This window comes from Cyclopterus lumpus, chromosome 5, assembly GCF_009769545.1.
Source record: "Cyclopterus lumpus isolate fCycLum1 chromosome 5, fCycLum1.pri, whole genome shotgun sequence".
NCBI lineage: Eukaryota > Metazoa > Chordata > Actinopteri > Perciformes > Cyclopteridae > Cyclopterus > Cyclopterus lumpus.
The window spans coordinates 5,434,645-5,451,454 of NC_046970.1; the positions used below are offsets into that span (position 1 = coordinate 5,434,645).

General features: G+C 43.4%; 1 protein-coding gene across 4 annotated transcripts in view; it reads left to right on the plus strand.

Annotated features, from left to right (window-relative positions):
* The window catches only part of itpr1b (inositol 1,4,5-trisphosphate receptor, type 1b), a 75,143-nt gene extending 60,432 nt beyond the window's left edge, over positions 1-14,711 (plus strand). For all 4 annotated transcript variants that reach the window (XM_034531915.1, XM_034531916.1, XM_034531913.1 and 1 more), the window contains 9 exons: positions 1,166-1,341; positions 1,763-1,927; positions 2,171-2,360; positions 2,616-2,708; positions 3,564-3,712; positions 4,688-4,853; positions 5,847-6,007; positions 12,080-12,241; positions 13,369-14,711. In XM_034531915.1, the coding sequence (XP_034387806.1) occupies positions 1,166-1,341; positions 1,763-1,927; positions 2,171-2,360; positions 2,616-2,708; positions 3,564-3,712; positions 4,688-4,853; positions 5,847-6,007; positions 12,080-12,241; positions 13,369-13,455 (1,349 nt within the window). In that variant the 3' untranslated portion in view covers positions 13,456-14,711. The remainder of the gene's footprint in view (positions 1-1,165; positions 1,342-1,762; positions 1,928-2,170; positions 2,361-2,615; positions 2,709-3,563; positions 3,713-4,687; positions 4,854-5,846; positions 6,008-12,079; positions 12,242-13,368) is intronic.
* The last annotated feature ends 2,099 nt before the right edge of the window (positions 14,712-16,810 follow it).

Genomic DNA, 16,810 nt, shown 5'->3' on the forward strand with positions numbered 1-16,810 from the left:
GACCAGTCGTGGTCAAAGTGCCAACGTCTCCACCCTGTCGCAGGCACTGCTCGATTATGCAACCAGTAGACACTGGAGCTAAGGCGCTTCTTTATTTTCATGTCGCGAACGTCACGTCATGTGTAGAATTCACTTGTGGGGAAGTCTAGTGGTGTCGCTTATAGGTCAGTCTCTCCATCTTCTTATAGCTGCAGAGGAAGCTACTGTAGGTGAGTGTGTTTGTGTGTGTGTGTGTGTGTGTGTGTGTGTGTGACGTCCAAGCTGCTGTGTCTGGATCGGCTGCAGTGCCAAGTCCAAGCACCCCCGGGATCGTCCACGATGAATTGAGCTGGAACCGAGCGTATTTTTAGCCAACCGGAGGTTATCTAACAAGTACCTGTCATGTGATCTGTACACAGAGAGGTGTGAAAAAGGAGGCCTCGGCAGGGGAGGGAGACGCTCGGCATGGCCGGTCTTGGTGCCGCAGTGAAAAGAGAACCTGATTTAACCTTTTCAACTTGATAAATGTATTTGTGTGCCAACACTGAGGAATTAGATTCACACTGAGTCAGTATCTGGTGAGCTCATGGTAACGCTTTACTAACTGCCATGTAAGGGCCAACATACACACGCACAGAGAGAGGCAAAGAGCTCTGGGATACCTTGGTTCCGGTAACGCTCCATTCACAAACGGACAGACAAGTCCGCTTCAGTTTGGCCACATCGCTTCTTCACGATGGCATGTTCTGTAATGACACAAATGTGTTTTTGTAGTCGTGGTGCCAGAAAAATAGAAGGCGGGGGGGCGGGGGGCGGGGGGGGGGGGGGGGGGGGAGCACGAGTACTCAAAACAAAACAAACAGATCGTGCCGCTTCTCTGGTAAACTTTCTTGTCACGGAAAAGAAAGTATGTGAAGTAAATCTGAACGAAGGCCGTGCTGGAAATAGCACGCACGCACCACATGCAACCCCCACTGCAGCTATGCACATGTTGACGTCACAATTCGTTCTAAATATGCGGGGAGGATGAGTTGGAGGGAAGCTGTCGAGATTTATGGTTACGTTTTCAGGCACGAGTGTTGTACAAATGCAGAGGAACGGCATGAGTCACTGAGGCTGGCGAGGTCAAAAGAGATCAATGCACTCATTTCACACCTCTCCCAAATGTGACCTCCTTTATCCTCAGGTACCCTGGAGCCCCATCTGTCTGCCCTGCTGTGGATGGCCATGCTGGTTTCCCTGGCGATCGTTATCGTCTTGCCTCAGCCTCACGGTATCCGGGCGCTCATTGCTTCCACCATCCTGCGTCTGATCTTCTCCGTCGGCCTGGAGCCCACGTTGCTTCTGCTGGGGGGTTTCAACGTAAGTGTGTATGCGTGTGTTCAGGAAGCGATGAGCAATTGTTCAGGCCTCGCACGCGCCCAGCATCCCATTTAGATTCCGCTTTATTGCACAGTGAACGCTCGACTGGAGTCCCAACGCCGCAGTCACGTGCCAAACATTAAACGTATTGATGCAGGACTTGCTGTGTGTGTGCACAGTGCAGGAACACACATCTCCTAATAGCGTGGCACAGCATCAAGCATAGATTCCACTATCGAGTGGACGCACTGGCTTCACAGTTGAGGGAGCATTACAGCTGCTAATAGAAATGTCACTTATAGCTGTTGGGTGTGGAGCCCCGAGCAATACGTTTAAAACATTTTTTTTTAAATCCTACCCGAAGCTGCTGTAAACCTTCCCGTCTCATGCCATGGCTACTGTCTCTGTGGTGTCCCTCCAGTTGTGTAACAAGGTGATCTTCCTGACGAGTTTCGTCGGCAACCGCGGAACCTTCACACGTGGCTACATAGCCATGATCATGGACGTGGAGTTCCTGTACCACCTGCTGTACCTGATCATCTGCAGCCTGGGGGTCTTCGTCCATGTCTTCTTTTACAGCCTGCTAGTACGTGAGCTCACACAAGACACATCATATGAACCATGTTTCCACGTGTACACACGTTTACAAAGACACCCAAGGTCATGGTGTACAAATTGGATTTAGATGCCTTTTGATTGGTCAAAAAGGTTCACTATTCTCCACCAACATCATTTCACCATGAAATGTTTGCAAGGAGATTCATGTAAAGGCAGTGATCCAAACCCCAAAAATGTCCTTCCTCTTTCCAAAACCCTTTCCTCTTTCCAGCTTTTTGATCTGGTTTACCGAGAAGAGACCTTGCTCAACGTGATAAAGAGTGTGACTCGCAATGGCCGCTCCATTGTTCTGACAGCCGTGCTGGCTCTCATCCTCGTCTACCTCTTCTCCATTGTCGGCTACATCTTCTTCAAAGACGATTTCATTTTGGCTGTCGACAGGATACCCAACAAAACTCTCGGTATGTTGAAATGCACATTAATTCTCACTTTATATAAATAGCCCAGACAGTCAAGAGACTGAAACACACACACACAGGTTGTGTATGAAAACACATGGTCAATATGAAGCTAAAGAAATCCAAAAAGTTTGTCCAGTTTAATGTAGATGCATTTACTTTCATGTCCCTACTTGCTTTTAGCATTACCAACAAGCATATGTCCCCATTAATACACATTGTGGAAATAACATTGTCTTGTCTCCGCCAATTGAAAAGAGCACGGGGCCAGCATGGTGGGAGAGTTCTTCTCTGGAGGAGTGTGCCAGAAAGAAAACGGGGAGAACTGTTCCACAGAGGCCGTAACGGATGGTAGGTGGACAAAAGTGAACTGTGTGTGTGTGTGTGTGTGTGTGTGTGTGTGTGTGTGTGTGTCAGGGTCGGAGGGTTCTTTTAAATGTGAAACAATGTGTTTCAGCATGCGTGTCTCTCAAGAGATTCCCAACTGTGTGCTTCGGTGCAAGCCTGTATGTGTGAATATGTGATGGTCTTTATTTCCTCACGGACGACTCCATGACTCAGCCAGAGGAGATTCATTCCACAGAGATGCAAGACCCGGCGGCTGGGTGGTCACGGGTTTAAACCTGGTCGGGCCAAGTGGGGGGCTTTCAGGGAGCAGGGGGAAGGGGTTTGGACTTGTCTAAGACCTGATGTAGGGGCTCAGGGTTAAGAGGTCAGGGATTAATTACCACTAGGTACAAAGCAGGTCGATGGGTGCACCCAGTGATGGCGCAGGGAGCTTTTTACAGCAAACAACGAGTTCCTCCAAACCTACTGACCTTGATGGGGGGAAAAGCCTCCAGTCAAAGAGGAACACACGCACCAACTTAACATCGATCAGCCAACCATGTCGAATGCTGACACTGGTGCAACTTTGTCGAGGCCTCCCCTATCCGTCATCACCAGGCTGCCTAATTACAATAGTCTGGTGACTTGTTTCTGTTTGGATAGAAAATTCCCAGAATTCTTATGTCCTCAGAGACCTCCTTCGCTGAGGCTGATAATAGTAAATATATAGAAGTATTTTTATTTTTAGTGTATCTATCTTAGTGGCCTCTCTTCTTTATGGGTCTAGTTGTAAAGGCATCGTTGCCTGCTAGTAGCAATGCAGCTGACGGTGCAGACAGAGAATGACTATCTGACGGGTATCTGTGCGTCTCCATTCAGCTCCGCTTACCGTCCAGCCGTCGGCGGTGGTGATCGAGGACAAGGAGCGATCGTGTGACTCCCTGCTCATGTGCATTGTCACAGTACTGAGTCACGGCCTCAGGAGTGGAGGAGGTGTTGGAGACGTCCTGCGGAAGCCATCCAAAGAGGTACAAAGCACAGGAACACAACAACAATGAAGACATCACACCCAAGCTGAGTTTAGATTACGACTTTACAACGGTATCATTAAATTACATTCCCCCACCTTCAAATAGTTGTCCACAATCTACAACATGCTTCACTCTCATGCTTGCACAATCCCTTGCCACACACAGATTACCTTAAATTGAAGGCAATTAAAGTGGATGGAGGAAACTGATATTTGATCTTGAAATGTGATAAACTCCATATATAAATGTAAACTATTTGACCCAATAATAAAAACATTGAGTGGTTGGCTAATCAAAGGATGAGTTGGTTTCTTAGAAGTAAAAGCTACAGTATTGCTCTTGACTTGAGACTTGCTCCGCTCGCAGGCCAGAGAGGTTGCGTGGAGGACTTTCATAACTTCAAACATGCCAGAAAAAGCATTAATGGTACTTATCCAAGATAAAGACAAGCTTGTGCTCTACCATAACATGTGTTAGATCTGCAGCTTGTCGCCTAGAATGAGGGCATGACTCATACCTCAGTTAGCTTAACGCTCATGTGTATTCGACACACAAGCATGGCCTATGTACATGGTACTGTATGCCAAGAGGGTCCTGTGAGTCACTCCGATCTGTCATCCAAGTGACATTTGACATAAAAGGTCAACTCATCTTTATTTGTTTACATGAAAACAGAAGGCAGCCTCACTGCTAATGTTGTGGGACGACGTGCAGCCTTGTTGGCATATCTGCAAATGAGTTAAATCCATTTTGCTCTTAGTCTGTAATGAGAAAATAAATACTATAAGTTGTTCTTAGTCAAATCAGACGGGAAACGGCATATCCACGATGATGAATATTTGAGAAACAGTTGAATAGGGTGGCAGTTCAAGCTCTGTGCAACCCACTGTACATTGAATTTCTAAACTGGGCCCCTTGTTCCCAGTGTGACATTGACATTCCTCAACTTTTCTCCCGTTTTGGCTTCAACAGGAGCCCCTTTTCGCAGCCAGGGTGATCTACGACATGCTCTTCTTCTTCATGGTCATCATTATTGTCCTCAACCTCATCTTTGGTGTCATCATCGACACGTTTGCCGACCTGAGGAGCGAGAAGCAGAAAAAAGAGGAAATCCTGAAGACGACATGTTTTATTTGCGGTGAGGAATATAAATAAATAAATAAAGACTGCGTTTTTAATGTTGCTCTGCATGGCGATATTGTACGAGTAAAAAATAAATAAAACAGTGCCTCGCCATTAAAGGCATTTGGCTGAGCCAGCAGTTAAGGCCGGCAGCAGAAAATGTCTTACAGTTCGAGTCGAAGCTGCAAGCGATACTCGACAAAATGCTGAACAGCATTTTGTCGCGCTGTACAATCGGCAGGTGTCAACGTCGAGGTCTGACGATGACGAAATCAAGACACGTCAAATGAGTGGTCTGGACTGCACCGCGCCTGCTCGTGTGTGTGTGAGCGTGTGACTTCTGCATTGCGTCTCTGCTTTGGGCCTCTGTGCAAAATGGGGGCTGTTTTTCTGGGTAGTGTAAACAACGAAACGCCTCCTCTTCCCAGAATGAATGGTTAGTCATGGCAGGTGCTGCTGTGGAGGAGGAGTGTTTCTTCCTGTTGCCACATGGGTCTTGACCATGTTAGACTGTACACTCACTCACTCAGACTCACTGTGACTTTGTTCGTCACGAAACAGTCTCGAGCAATCATTGGTCAGCCGCGGCCAATCTTTCTGCTTTTCTGTCGGAAAATGCGATTAACTGGTTGCGCCTCTTTTTTGCAAATGCAACTGCAAGAATGTATTGAATGTATTTCAGGGATTTGGTGCAGCAAACGGTACGTGAACAGTTTTAGCAGATCTCACCTGACCTGTTTTGTCTGCCCATTCCCTCGTGACCCCATTTCCTCTTTGGTCTTTTTTTTTTTTTTTTTTTCGGCCGAATTTGGGTCACAAGAATGATTAAGTCATGTTTCCACACAAAGCGTATTTCTTCACTCTTCCAAAGAAATGAAAGCACCTTATTTATTTGGAAGGTGGATGTGTGTGTGTGTGTGTGTGTGTGTGTGTGTGTGTGTGTGTGTGTGTGTGTGTGTGTGTGTGTGTGTGTGTGGTATATTTGGGGTTGTATCCTTTTAATTTGTAGGTTTGGAGAGAGACAAGTTTGACAATAAGACAGTTACCTTCGAAGAGCACATCAAAGTCGAGCACAACATGTGGCACTACTTGTTCTTCATCGTCCTGGTGAAGGTGAAGGATTCCACAGAGTACACCGGCCCAGAGAGCTACGTGGCCGAAATGATCAGGGTAAGTATGTCATCATCATGCACATGCATTCAAATCTACACTGCAAGGCCTACTTTTAATGGGGCATGTTTGGAATAAATAAGCTCCACCTGCTGTGAACTAATCGATTATTCAAGCTCCCCTCCTTTCAAAATACATCGTGTTTGCTACTGCAGATAACAATTCATGTACCTCAGATGCAAAAGTACCGTGCGACACTGTTATTGGCTGCCGTTAAACTTCCCTCTGAAGCGACAGTCTAGGCGCTGAGACTCCAGCTATCGGGTTTTTATGGGTTTGGACAGAGCTGATTGCTGCAGTCTTTTTGTCCCTCAGCACCAACAATGGGCGATATTTGTACCTCATCTGTCCCAGAGTCCCAGGACTGCATTATGTAATCCCTTCCTCCGTGACCTTGAATCCTTCCAAAGTATTATCACATCAGTCAGCTTTGTGAACGGAGAATTAACATTCAGACAAAGTCCTTCATTAGCATAAAATGTGTTAATCCCCCAAAGCAGCCATGCCTTGCTTTAATCATTAAACGCACTCGGGTCTCACCCTGCATATAACCTCATGATAGGCAGGCCGGGGCATAAAGTCATGGTTTTTTTTCAAGCAGCAGTGTGATGATGTCTCCTTTTATTAAATATCAAAAAAGTGTAGTTATTTAACCGTCAAAAAACACTTCTAAAACTGTGTTTTATTTATTTTCTGTTATTTATATATATATATATATATATATATATATATATATATATATATATATATATATATATATATATATTAATGCTGCTCACATTGACCGAGAATATGGAGAAAGGCACTTTTAAATAGACATTTTCATTTTAAATCTCTACCAGACGGCGTAGTTGTTGGAGTTATCGTATCACCGGAGTACCACGAGCATGAAGTAAGTCTTAAAGGCGTTACACAGCATTGATGCCAACTAGCTAACCAAACAACCAGTGAAGCGAAACTTAGGCAGACTACTTTGGATGCGGTGTGCGGGAGAACTGTCGATAAACCAACGCAAGAAAAATGAACAAATGCTTTAGCCAAGTGGAGAGCAGCGGACTGCAGGCCGATTCCTGTCGTGGAAGATGTCGGTCTGAGGAGCGTCCTTAGAATCGCAACGAAAGACGGCGTGCATGAGCCTCAAGACGCAGCGTCGATTTGTATGAAACGGAGCGGACTACAATAATGGTGGTGCACCAACTGTTGCTCTCACTGGAGACAGTTATCTGTGAGTTACAGTTCATTATATTGATGAACTGGGAGCTGCATTCAAGTGCTTTGACTGTCATGGTAACAGAAGACAGACATGTTGCAGAAACCTGCACGGAACATTGTAATCATGTTGCACAGCAGTGCACCGTTTACAATAAAGTCAGCACACCTAGTGGTGAAAGAAATATGATTGCAGTGCTTTTGACAAATTCCTGGCCAAATGCAGAAAGGTTGTGGGCCACTTAAACCCACTGTGGGTAATTGCTCAACCTGCATGTATCTTTCTTTGACTGAGATTCTCCAAAAAGAAATCCACAGGCTGTACAGACTAAAAGGTCCCCTGCACAGTAAATTACAGCTGTGTGCTAGCCCACTTTACTTCACTCTAACAGGGACCCGTACTACTGAACATGCACTGTAATGCTGTTCCCTCATAAAAGACTAATGTTTCTTCTGGTACCTGTATGTGCAATACACTAGTTTTTAATTCATTATTGAATTTTGCACATAATGCCATTTAATCTCTGTTAATCACAGAAAAATCATGCGATTTAAAAATCATCGATTTAAATTAGTTCATCTTTGCCCAGCACTAATATTTATATACACCGTACACATATTTATATATACACACATTTGTACTGTGTATTATATTTAGAGTTTTATTTGTAGGTTATTTTACCATGTTTTTTTAAACAAACAGAATTTAGCCACACACACACACACACACACACACACACACACACACACACACACACACACACAGGCAACCACACCGCGTGCATAGAACTCAGCTTTTCATGTCACAACCGACTCAACCAGATAAACTCTGTGGAAATGTTTTCATTTGCGAAAAAAATAAAAACCAGAAAGACAATTGATTACACACGTAGCCTGTGAGCAATTAGAAAGTGTTTTTAAACTGCCACAGGAAAGCCCCTTCTTCTGAAGTGGTTGCTTTCCTGACGCACTTGTACTGCTGTCAGTTTCTCATTAAGTACCACTGAGCACACATTGCTTGCCTGTTGCCTTGATCTGCTGCACTCGGGTCTTGTGAGCAACCACGTGATTTGGGATTAACCCCCATCCTCTCTGCCATTAACCTTACACCCCACTGAGCCAAAATGAGATTGTTAAGGTTGCATTCTGACCGGCGGGCTTAAGGGGCAGGCAGAGCGGCGAGGGCACACATGGTGCGAAAGACCCCGATGACCCATCAGCTGACCCAGTCATCCTTCATATTAACTCTGAGCTTCACATGCAACCGTTTGATGTGTGGCCTCCTTGTTGTCTGAGCAGTCGACAAAGATCTTTGTTTCAGAGGTTGTTTCTTTTGGTTTAGTTTTATTTTCCTGTTTTAGCAGAGGTATCGAGAGGAGATGTATCCCAACTGTTTTTTGCTATTATTTGCTAAACGTTAAATACATATCCGTGTCTGTCTAAATTTAATTTAAGATTCCATAGGTCTGCAGACCTAATGAATCATACATACATCAAGTAAATGCAACCTTTTTAATCAGGTAACGCCTGCACACTACAAACATTTATTCATGTGTAGGTTTCTACGTATTTACGACCCTACTTCTTCGATTTCTTAGTCAGGGCTGTTTGAAAAAAGTAGAAACCACACCCGTATTTATGCATCATGCACGCTAACAGGCACACACGCTCTATGATGGCAGCTGTGGTTCATCAAAAAAAGAAGAAAAAAACATCCATGAGCAATTACAGATTCAATAAAGTAGATTTTAAGAAGTACATAATATCTCAATATTAAGACTCTTATTAAGCAGCAGCATGTGTGACACACATATCGATACTGTTTGTTTTAGATGGCCGTACACTCTCTCTATTGTTTATCTCATTTGAACTGCACGCCTGTTGTGTTCTATGGTTGTATTGGTTGCACCGTTTTTGTTGTGTTTTACTCATTGAAAATGTGTTATTTGACCCGCTCTATTTGTGTTGAGTTATGAGTAAAAAAACCATACAGAAAGGTTCACACAGCAGAAATCAACGCAGAAATCAATGTGTAAAAAAAAAAAAAAGGAATAAGAAATCTGATCTTGCGGCTGCATTCTACGCAGTCTACTGCAGATTCATGCAACGCTATTTATAGAACATGGTTTGCATAGGCCACATTCCTTCAATCTATGCCGCGTCTTGCCCACCGTGTTCCGATCCGTCCGATGCTGCAGTAACAGGACAGAAGGGGGTGGAGAAGTCAGATCACTCTGACAATGACTAGGACTGACGTCAATGTGAAGTGTCAAATCTAAGGTGTGTTTAAAAAAAAACAAGCGAGTGTATCGAGATATGCTGGAACCATATCTGTCTGCGTCTGTTTTGATGTGTGATATTCCTTTTGCGGGGCCTTTTTTTATTTTGCACATTTGTTGACTGAGTGGGCTGTCGGCTCTCGTCAGGTGGCTTGTGGCAGGACTCTGACGTTTTCTGTTGCCGTTTTAACCACACTGCATCCTGTTCCCCTCTCATAGCCGCGCAGTTTTAATACTAATGAAAATTCTACTTTCGTCATTTCCATCGAACCGGCGTGATGCAGAGTCTCGGGTTCGAGGCCCGTTTACTGGAAGCACTCACGATTGTAAACAGTGGGGACGGGAAGAGGGGGCCGGGGTGGCGGGTGACAATGTCGTCAAACACAAACGCACGTGAGTCTGTGGCGGCGCGGATGAGAGCCGAAATGAGGAAGTGACCTCTGTCGTGGTGACAGCGATACGAGCAGAACGGAGGGTGTGTGGGTGCCTTTTTTTTTATTGTTTGTTCTCAAACAGACAGACGTGTTAGCGGAGATTAAAGCTGTAATGATAATTAAAAAAACACCTTCTTTACTTATTTTAGCATGTGACAAACATAAGCCGGATTCTATTAGAAGTACGTTGAGAGAGAAGGGCAGTTGAACTAAACACAAGCTCCCTCTTCGCACTCAGGAAGTGGAACTTGCTCACAGCAGCCCTCTCCTCCTCTCAGAATGAGTGTGTGTGCTGCTCGGTATGTGTTGCGTGATTCCCCTTTTTGGGCGTCTGTCTGACCCACGACCGGTTTTGCGGTTTGGACGTCCACCTCACTCCCCCGCCGACGAAACCTACGGGACTTTTCCAGACCAGTTCTTCAGCACCGCGGCGTTTCCATCCGGGGATCTCGCCGTCCGCGCAGCATCCTCGCCTCTTCAGTCCTGCTGCATCAGGACCGACGGTCATGCTTACGGAGGAGACATGAGGGCGAGACGGGGGACGTGTTTGCGTCGCGGTGAATGAAACATGATTGTGTTCTCGGGCTTATTTTGTAAGCGGGTTCCACAATAACGCACAATAACAATGGCATGTGGCATTCAAGTGCCGGAGGAGGCGGAAGCATGAAAGAATGCAGCCGAGTGGCCCCTGAAGTCCTGTTTGAACTCGTCAACCATCCCCAACCCCGTGTGTTTGTTGCTGGGTGTCATGCCTCTGCCATGTTTGCATGTTATGTATGCAAGCTAAGTGCATTCAAGTTGCAAGAAATAGATTTTTCCACATCTTATCATGTTTGCGCAAACATTTGTTGAGCAGCTTTGATCGCGTCAACCTCTGTGACAATTAAATTGTGCTTCCTCTGACTGTCACAATAAAACACACCGTGTGCAGGAATGGCGGAACCCGCCACAAACTATTAAAACTACTGTAGAGAAACATTAAATTACTCATTTACCGCATTGAATATCAACATACATACCCAAATGATTATAACTTTTGAGGTTTTTGCTTCAGTACTTCATCATATAAAACACACGCACAATAATTAAATCTTTTAGAAATAATCCCACACCTCCAACTATGTGAAACTGCCTTGTTCTTAAATGTTGTAATCAGATTACACCCTCGGGCATACTGAGCCACTCTGTGCCCAAAGTATGCCAAACTCAACACCTCGACCTTCCAGCAGCATTCACATGGCAGCTAAAAGCTCCTTCAATTTGGAGTTTTGCAACAGTTACTTCGGAGTTAGGAAAGAACTGCTAAAAGAAATCTCCACATCAAACCGGGATGTTTCTTTGTTGCTGCTCACGCCGGCGTGCCAGTAGTAATTATAAAAGGTATCATTCGTTCTCAGTAGAAATCACCGCGGCAGCTAATATTTAAAAACTACCCTCTCCGGCCAGCATTTTAAATAAACCTCATGACGCACAAACTCCAACTGAAACGGCTCGGTTCCTCGCCTCCAGCTGCTGTTGCTAGTGAACCTGGTTTCAGCACTTAACACGGTTCTTGTCTTTTGCTCACAGGAGCAGTCTAACGCTGTGAGTTTGTCTCAGTGAGTGTATCATCGAATGAGGAAGTTTCTTCCTTCATCCCAGTTGTTGCAGCTTTTTATTATTAGTTTTTTTTATTTTTTTTTATTATTATTTCGCTGTGTGTGTGTAAGACTAGACGTTGCCAGCAACGTGTCACCGATGAGGGAACCGCCTGTTCCAGGTGATTTCAAGAATGCCCCCATATCCCTTGTGATTGTAATATGGAAAGTCCCTCGAGATTCGTTAGTTTGCTTGAACTCTCTGCTCACAGCCAAACGGGGCCTACGGTGAAAAACACTAATCGAATAGGACTCGGCAGTTTATTCACACATGATGTGTTGTTGTTGTGTGTTGTGACGCATTTCCAACTACCCTAAAAGATGGGAATCAGAAAAGTGCATTTGCAGAATTGGAATGTAAATTAAAACTATGTTTATTTCTAAATATACATTAAGAAAGGGCACTAATATTTTTCAAAGAAAATAGTCGAACTTAAAGCCGATTCGATGAAGCACCATGAAGATTACGATCGGTTTCCTCGGTCCCTCACCTCTCGGCTCTGTGTTTCCCAGGAGCACAACTTGGACTGGTTCCCCCGGATGCGGGCCATGTCCCTGGTCAGCAGCGATGCGGACGGGGAGCAGAATGAGATCCGAAACCTGCAGGAGAAACTGGAGTCCACCATGAAACTGGTGTCCAACCTGTCGGGCCAGCTGACGGAGCTCAAGGAACAGGTGGGTTGAACGACAGTGAAACGCTGACAGAAAACACGATCAGTGGGAGATTGGTTTCCCTCGAGACGCGGACTGCAGACGTTGCTCGAGGTTCGTTCGATTGTTCGCTGCTCTTTGCCCTTTTAGAGGGAGCGCTTACTAAAAATGCAAAAGTCAGTGAGTCATAATTCGCAAAACACTGCACAAGGCTCTTTGTATTGATGTACTGGATGAAGCCTTTTCTTAACAAACAAACAAACAAACAAACACTCCTACGTTGTGGTTAGAATACAATCTGCTGATGTTGTGTACAAATTGAGGCTTGAATTGCACAATCGCCGCAATCCACCCCTTCGAGGTAACAGAATTGTAAAAATGTCTTTGCCCTTGAAATGAGAACTATCTGTGAGGAAGTGAATGTTGCCGAGACATTCTGACCCAGACAGCGGCGGGGGGGGGGGGGGGGGAGAAATGATTGTTGTGTTGCTGCAAGCTGTGGAGGGCACAGGAGCATCGGTCACATTTTCAGTCCAAACTCAACATGTGTGCGGCCTTGTCGTGAAAAGAAAATATATATATATATATATATATATATATATATATATATATATTTATTAAGGAACGGCTCATGAAGTACGACTGCACATTAAATAAAGTGACAGTACATAAATTCTCGTCCTCCTCAGGAAGAAATTGGCATCCATCCAGAGTGGAGCACAAACAGGAAAATCGCCCCGCGAGCATTCTCTGTGAAATTGCCATAATTAAAGCGTGAGTGCGGGGGAAGGGGGAAGGGGCAGCGTTCTGCTGCTAACTGAGTTTAGACTGTCCACTTGATACGTCTTTATGGTATTTTTACTCTACGCAGAATTATTTCTCCTGGAACACTCATCACAAGACCACTTTGCCTTCTCACTTGTCACATTGTTGTGTCTCTTTTTGACTTTGTTTCGGTATTAGTCGTTTGTGTCTGTCCGCTTTCGTTAGTTCAGCGGAGTGCAAAGTTTGTGACGCGTTTGTTAGTTCCTGTTGCGTGTTGTGAGAGAATGAATCGATGAAGGCTAAAGACCAGAGAGGAGGAAGACGTGCGGGGCCAACCGAGCTACAGGTGACAGACGTACTCATTTAATGTCTTTTTATTTCTTCAGATGACAGAACAGAGGAAGCAGAAGCAGCGGATTGGCCTGCTGGGACACCCTCAGCACATGAACGTCAACCCCCAGCAGCCTGCATAGGGTCCGGTGACGCGGGGGCCCTTACGCAGCAGCTCACGGCATCGGCCGTGTGGACGGACGGCGTGACGGCGTGCACATTCCTCCCTCAGAGGTTGCACATCATGTATGCTGCCCTGAGTGTAATTCGTAACGGTAGGGAAACAATAGGTAGTCATAAGGCGACGTGTAGCTCTGCCCCCACGCACGCGTTACTCCGAACAGTGACGCTCACCCACCTTCTTTCTGTTCAGTCCGGTTTGGAATTGGTGCCAAATGTTTTCTACTTTAAAAAAAAAAACATAATAATAATAAATAAATTGGATTTCTTAACACATGGCCTTCACTGGTTGAACTTGAAACACGATGAAGCTGACTGGACAGGAGGATTTAGTCTCATTTGTTTTATTTGAATGTTTTCTATTTATATTTCTGGCATAACGAGCAGTATTAAATGTCTTATTCTTTTGTATGTTGTCGTGCAATATATTAACTTAAAGATGCAACCTCATTGGTGTGTGGATTTAAGTTCCATCGATCATGTCTTACTTAAAAGCGTGGGACAATTCTTCTGTTTGTACTTTATTGTCTCTGGATAAAATAGGGAGTAGTTGGTTGTCTTTACTTATGCAAATATAGAGATAATATTTAATAAGCTGGCCTTCTCAATTTTACTTTTTTTAAATTTCTCAATAGAGATAGTATATTGTGTGAGGGCAATATATACAGATAGTTTTCTTTCACCTGTGTAAATCTAATGGCGTCATGTCTCAGTTCTAACAACTTGTTTTATTATCAACCTGCTTTCTTATTTAATTGGGTTCTATAGGACGTTTGACTTGTCGGTCAAAGATACTGTGTAATTTATTCAGTATCACACTCTCTATTACAATTTGATCAGCAGTCTGTTATTGTAATAAACGTCATTCGCATAATTTCCTAATTAGCAGCAAACATGTTCCAATTGTGCCTGTTTTTTTTTTTGTCTTTGTTTAAAGTCTGATGCATGTTTGCTGCTTGTGCAGAGTCAATAACATTCATGTTCCCTTTTCCTGAAACGTATTAGTTGGTTTTCATGGTACTGTTAGAATGATCTCCTATTTGTTTTTTGGACTACTATGTTTACACAAAGTTTGTTGCATATTTTTGCTTTTGTATAGAAAAATGAGATGGTGGAAAAACAACTGTTACCCATGAATGTTAAGATTAACAAATCTAAGCACTGTCAATTTGTATATTAAAGTAGGATTATTTATTAAAATGTATGTAATTATCCTTTACATCAGGCTGTGTTTTTTTTTTTTATTGCTGGGGGGATTTTATCGGATGTTTATTGCCTTGTATTTTTACACAAAACTATAAATGCCACCTGTTGAAAATATACAACACTCTCTGCGAGTCAAATGGAGGAATTTTCAGGCAATGTTTTCCACTTTGGAAACAAAACTAGACCATGTCCTAAATGAATCTTTTTGGCTTTCAGAGAAACTACCTCTGTCAACCGGAAACATGCGTCAATGAAACCAGCAAATGTCAGCACTGCAAGTGGAATGTGTGTAAGCAGGTGGATTTAGCCTAGTTAGTTATGCCAAGTATTTATCGAGCTTAGCTCGTCTTTAGAAGGGCTGATGCTGATCTGCCTTAAAGATGGAGTCAAGGCACTGTTTTGTGTTGAGTCAGAGTCACACTGAAGTAGTACGCTGCTAATCACTGAGCCACCGAAGATCTGTTCATGACTCGATGACTCTTCAAACTTGTGTATATCATCCACGGTTTGACTTGTAAACAACACCATGTCAGATCAGATCTGCTCACACTAACTATAATGTCCCTCACAGACTTATTGCAGCTTGAAATGTAGCGTGAATCAGTGCAACAATGGAGCTCCACTCAAGGACTCGTGAGTTGGAGCTTCAGCAGAGAGCATTGCTTGGAGCCAGCGATGATTGACACGGGTTTGTAGTAGTATATTAAAAAGTAACCATTTACTATGTAGTACATAAGTAGGCCTTACTTTGAGGTAGGCCTACTACTTCACTTGAGTATTTCCATCATGGAAATCCTAATGCGACTTCATATTTCTACTCGTATGACGTAAACATTTCAGAGGAAAATATTAACCGTGTTCCTCAAGTACATTGATTTACTTTTTAAATTAAGATTTTACATACAAAGTATAATATAATGCAAAAAATATAAACTACCCAACAGCATATGAAGTAGTGTCAATCTTGACCAATTAATAAGAATAATATTAATAGTTATTTATATATATTAGTCATATATATATATATATATATATATGTCATATATTTTATATATATATATAATTATATATATATATCATTTTATTTATATATATATATATATATATATATAATTATATAGACGGAAGCAATGTTGCACTTGTAGGCCTATGCTACATTTTGCACTTTTAAAGGACTTTTATAGAAAATGTATTTAATAATATATATATATTTGTAATTGTGTGGAATTAATACATATACTACAATGAATATTGGGGACAAAGTAGTTTCAGATGCAGTGTGGCCTGATGAAGGATGACATGGAATAATGTTGTCTCGTTATATATTTAAAAAAAGAAGCCTGTAATGATACCTATAGGTCTATGATGAAATAGAAAAGAAACGTGTGAAGAGCAAGCCCCCTGACAACAGCATTATGATCAACAAAAGCAGAAAGAAGAGTCAACCGACTCATTATTTTCAAGCTCTTATCGGGGTTTGGAGAACATGTTGACGATGCTCCCTTCGTTGTTCCTGCCTGGCGCGCCGCTGTTTTGGAGTTGCTCCTATTTATAGTCTCTGGCTGCTTCGGGACGTCGGGGGGGAGGAGCCGACCGACCAATCGGGAACCCTCGGCTGTCTGCGCGCCTGACGTCACCGGCAGGGATCTGCTCCTCGACTCTCTCTTGCCCATGAGGAGCTCAACGTGACAGCCCCGTCGGTGGGTAGAGGCAGGTTTAATACTATCAGGACAGCAGCCGGCACAAAAAGGAAAGCAAAACGCTCCGCCACGGCGACAGTATCCCGCCGCAGGTGCACGTGCCACACAGCGAGCGGGTACAGTGTGAAATTACACGGTGTCCTTCCATCGCGCGTGACGCATGCCAGGCTAAAAAATGTGGAAAGATTACCTTGTTTGCCCCATTGAAACACTGGCATTTATTGCGTGCTATATCCTTTATACATATATATATATGTATATATATATGTATGTATATATATATATGTGTGTATATATATATATATATATATATATATATATATATAATTTGTTTTTATATATACATATTATATTTTATATATATATAAATTACGAAAATAAAAAAGGTGTGAGAACGTATTAATAATTAGGG